The 4,073-nt window shown below is 44.5% G+C and overlaps 1 protein-coding gene across 1 annotated transcript in view; it reads right to left on the bottom strand.

Moving 5' to 3' along the window:
* spag1b (sperm associated antigen 1b) overlaps positions 1 to 4,073 on the bottom strand; it is a 19,905-nt gene that overhangs the window by 3,937 nt on the left and 11,895 nt on the right. The window contains exons 12-14 of the mRNA XM_016475123.1: positions 2,868 to 2,994; positions 2,159 to 2,308; positions 1,177 to 1,494 (exon numbers count right to left, since the gene is read on the bottom strand). Of these exons, the coding sequence (XP_016330609.1) occupies positions 1,177 to 1,494; positions 2,159 to 2,308; positions 2,868 to 2,994 (595 nt within the window). The remainder of the gene's footprint in view (positions 1 to 1,176; positions 1,495 to 2,158; positions 2,309 to 2,867; positions 2,995 to 4,073) is intronic.

Genomic DNA, 4,073 nt, shown 5'->3' with positions numbered 1-4,073 from the left:
AGGGGTGTTGTTAGTGTGTGATTGGCATGTGATAGTGTGTTTGTTGGCGTGTTGTTGCATGTGGTTGGCATGTGTTAGTGTGTTTGTTGGTGTGTGGTAGGCATGTTGTTAGTGTGTGATTGGCATGTGATAGTGTGTTTGTTGGCGTGTTGTTGCATGTGGTTGGCATGTGTTAGTGTGTTTGTTGGTGTGTGGTTGGCATGTGTTAGCCTGTTTGTTGGCGTGTGTTAGCGTTTTTGTTGGTGTGTGGTAGGCGTGTGGTTGGCATGTGTTAGTGTGTTTGTTGGTGTGTGGTTGGCATGTGTTAGCCTGTTTGTTGGCGTGTGTTAGCGTTTTTGTTGGTGTGTGGTAGGCGTGTGGTTGGCATGTGTTAGTGTGTTTGTTGGCGTGTTGTTGCGTGTGGTTGGCGGGTGTTAGCGTGTTTGTTGGTGTGTGTAGTTGGCATGTGTTGGCATGCTGTTGCATGTGGTTGGCATGCTGTTGCCGTGTGGTAGGCATGTGTTGGTGTGTTGTCAGTGTGTGGTTGGCATGTGTTGGCGTGTTGTTGCGTGTGTGATTGACGCATGTGTTAGCATATGGTTGGCGTGTGGTAGGCGAGTGATTGGCGTGTGGTATGCGTGTTTGTTGGCGGGTGGTAGGCGTGTTGTTAGCGTGTGATTGGTGTGTGTTAGCGTGTTTGTTGGTGTGTGTGGTAGGCATGTTGTTAGTGTGTGATTGGCGTGTTGGCGTGTTGTTGCATGTGGTTGGCGTGTGTTAGCGTGTTGGTTGGTGTGTGGTAGGCGTGTTGTTAGTGTGTGATTGGCATGTGATAGTGTGTTTGTTGGCGTGTTGTTGCATGTGGTTGGCATGTGTTAGTGTGTTTGTTGGTGTGTGGTAGGCATGTTGTTAGTGTGTGATTGGCATGTGTTAGCGTGTGGTTGGCATGTTGTTAGCGTGTGATTGGTGTGTGGTAGGCATGTCGTTAGCGTGTGATTGGCATGTGCTAGCATGTTTGTTGCCGTATGGTAGGCGTGTGATTGGCATGTGTTAGCATGTTTGTTGGCGTGCTGTTGCGTGTGGTTGGTGTGTTGTTAATGTGTCGTTGGCGTGTTGTTAGCATGTCATTGGTGTGTGGTTAGCGTGTTGTTAGTGCATTGGCGTGTTGTTGTCATCTTTGTTGGCGTGTGGTTTGCTCACCGTGAGTCTGCGTGCCGTCTGCAGCTGCTGCAGGTGCAGGAACACCAGCTCGGGGTGTGTGTGCAGCAGGTGTGTGTTCAGCGCCCGTATGATGAAGCCCAGCGTGTGTCCGTCCAGCTGTGTGCCGATGAGCCGCGGCAGGCATTCGGAAGCGACGGAGCGCAGGAGCTCAGCGCAGGTCAGCAGGTCACCACCAGAGAGAGCGCTGTTCAGCGCCTGACCGAACTCAAACGTGTTAGACGACCGCAGGGAGATGGACGGCCCGACTGCACTGCTGCCCTCATCTTCATCATCATCGTCATCATCATCATCATCCACCTGCACAGAGAGATGACCTCAGACCTGTGCTCTGTGTGTGAGTGTTTATCTGTGTGTGTGTGTGTGTGTGTGTGTGTGTGTGTGTGTGAGTGAGTGAGTGAGTGAGTGAGTGAGTGAGTGAGTGTGTGTGTGTACGTGTGTGAGTGTGTGTGTGTACGTGTGTGAGTGTGTGTGTGTGTTTGTGTGTGAGTATGTGTACCTACTTAACCATATTTTGGGGTCAAATTTATAAAAAACATTTTTTTTTAAATTGTAAAAATGCAGAAAGTTTTCTGTGAGGGGTAGGTGTGGGTTAGGATTAGCTTATAAAATCTATAACTATCTAGATATATAAACAATAGAAGTCTATATATAGATAATGTAAATAGACTAAGTAAATGTGTGTGTGTGTGGAGTGAGTGTGCAGATTGTGGTTAAACGAGAGCTTGTTGATTGGTTTCAGTTCAGAGGATTGAAGAGCTGGAGGACGCACTGAAGAAGAAGGATGAAGATATGAAACAGATGGAGGAGAGATACAAGAAATACCTGGAGAAAGCCAAGAGTGTACGTCTGACACACTCTTCTGTGTGTGTGTGCTGATGTTTCTGTTGATGCTGATTTTGTGTGTGTGTGTGTGTGTGTGTGTGTGTGTGTGTGTGTGTGTGTGTGTGTGTTTGTGTGCGACCTCAGTGATGGTGACGCTCCTGCGAGGTGCTGATGAACATCTACTGTCCATCATCAGACGCGTGACCTCCATCAGCAGCTGCTCCGCCTCCGTCACACTCGCATCTAGACACAAGACCTGCTGCAGGTCTGAACGACACGCCGCGTAATCCTGCACACACACACAAATACATTGAGTCCATAATCCATAATAACGCTTCCTTCAGTGAAAAAGTGCCTCTGCTGTTGTCTCTCGCATCAAAATCCAGCCACAGATGTGTTTAGAGCTGTTTAAACGCTGCTTGATCTGTGCAGATTTCTCTCCTGATTCACACCAGAACACCTTTTCACTGGAGGAAGAGTTATTATGGATTATGGACTCGTATTTTAGTTAAAAACATCTTAATGCTGGATTTGTTTCAGCTTTTGTCTTCTCCGGATGTTTGTCTCATTGCTGAGACAGTGATGCAATGACACATTTCTACAAATCTGATGAAGACACAAACTCATCCTAACTTTGAATGGCCTGAGGGTGAACACATTTTTAAGTAATTTTCATTTTTGGGGAACTATTCCTTTAAAACATCATCTCTGTCTGAACATTCTCACACGTATGAGTCACGAGACGAGGAAGAGTGACATGAGAAGTGTGTCACAGTAATGTCAATACTCAGTGTCGCTTACGCTCAGATGATGGGGGCGGGTCAATAGGTTGTCACGGTGACACTCACCTTCAGGCCCTTATTGGCCAGTGCGCGTCTGTAGAAAGCTTTCTTATTGGTGGGCTGGAGCTGAAGGGCGGAGTCACAGTCCTGCTGGGCCTCAGTGAAGCAATGAAGTTTGATGTAGCAGAGCGCTCTGAAACACACACACACACATACACACATCACACACTAGGGCTGAAATGATTCCTCGTGTAACTTGAGTAACTCGAATACAAAAAATAATTGAGACAAATTATTTGCCTCGAGGCTTCGTTTAGTGTAACTACACACGGAACACTGTGTTTCCCCACGGACCATTATTACTGACGCACAACCGATAAACACTGGACCATAGACTGCGTCCCAATGTGCACGCTATCCATGCTAAATTCTATGTGATATTTGTCATTTTCAATACTATTTAGGGCAGATAGGGTGGATAGTATGCACACGCAGGGATATTTAAGACCGTAAATCAATATGGTGGCTAGTTATGATGTCCCTATGTTAGCTATGTTTTGTGAAAGACTAAGCGCCATTTATGTTATTGTCTCATTCTCTCTCTGTGACACACACACACACACACTCCCCATACAGTTATGCATAAAAATACCATAGATAGTTAGTCAATATCACAGGAAGAGTGCCAGTTTTCACCTCTAAAAATAAGCATGATTACAAATGTGATACTGATTTCATGCAACAGTTCAATAAACAAGAAGTTAATATTAAGAGACTTGCGTTTGACACCATATTGCCTGTTTTTGCTCTATTTCGACAACAAAAATTATTCCAAACAAAGCCACAGCACTGTTTTGCGTCTCTGAGCAACAAACAACATGACATGATTTGTTCTTGAATGAATCAACCGTTTAAATGATTCGGTTCAATCACAATGACTCACTTATTAACAGTGACTTGCTGCCACCTACTGGCGGTTTTAATTTCACACTTAAAGTATATTTTCATTATTTAAATAATTGTAAATATCAGTATTCAACGTTTCATGTTTAAAATAACAAAACATTATTCATGCATTTGTAACTTCAGGTTAAATGCATTCATGTCCCTCTGCATTAAACAGTGTGTAAACACATCTAAACACCTCTTCAGACGCAGCTTCTGTGTTTCCTCTGCATTGCAAAGATGAATTTTATTGATACAGATTTAATTTGCTTGGTAACAGCATAAATGTCTTATTATTCTAATTCACTGATTAAATGTAAGAATTTG

Source organism: Sinocyclocheilus anshuiensis, unplaced genomic scaffold (genome assembly GCF_001515605.1).
Source record: "Sinocyclocheilus anshuiensis isolate Anshui unplaced genomic scaffold, SAMN03320099.WGS_v1.1 scaffold1680, whole genome shotgun sequence".
In the NCBI taxonomy this organism is placed as follows: Eukaryota; Metazoa; Chordata; class Actinopteri; order Cypriniformes; family Cyprinidae; genus Sinocyclocheilus; species Sinocyclocheilus anshuiensis.
The sequence above is the reverse complement of the archived record's forward strand: the minus strand, read 5'-3'. Positions and strand labels throughout refer to the sequence as shown.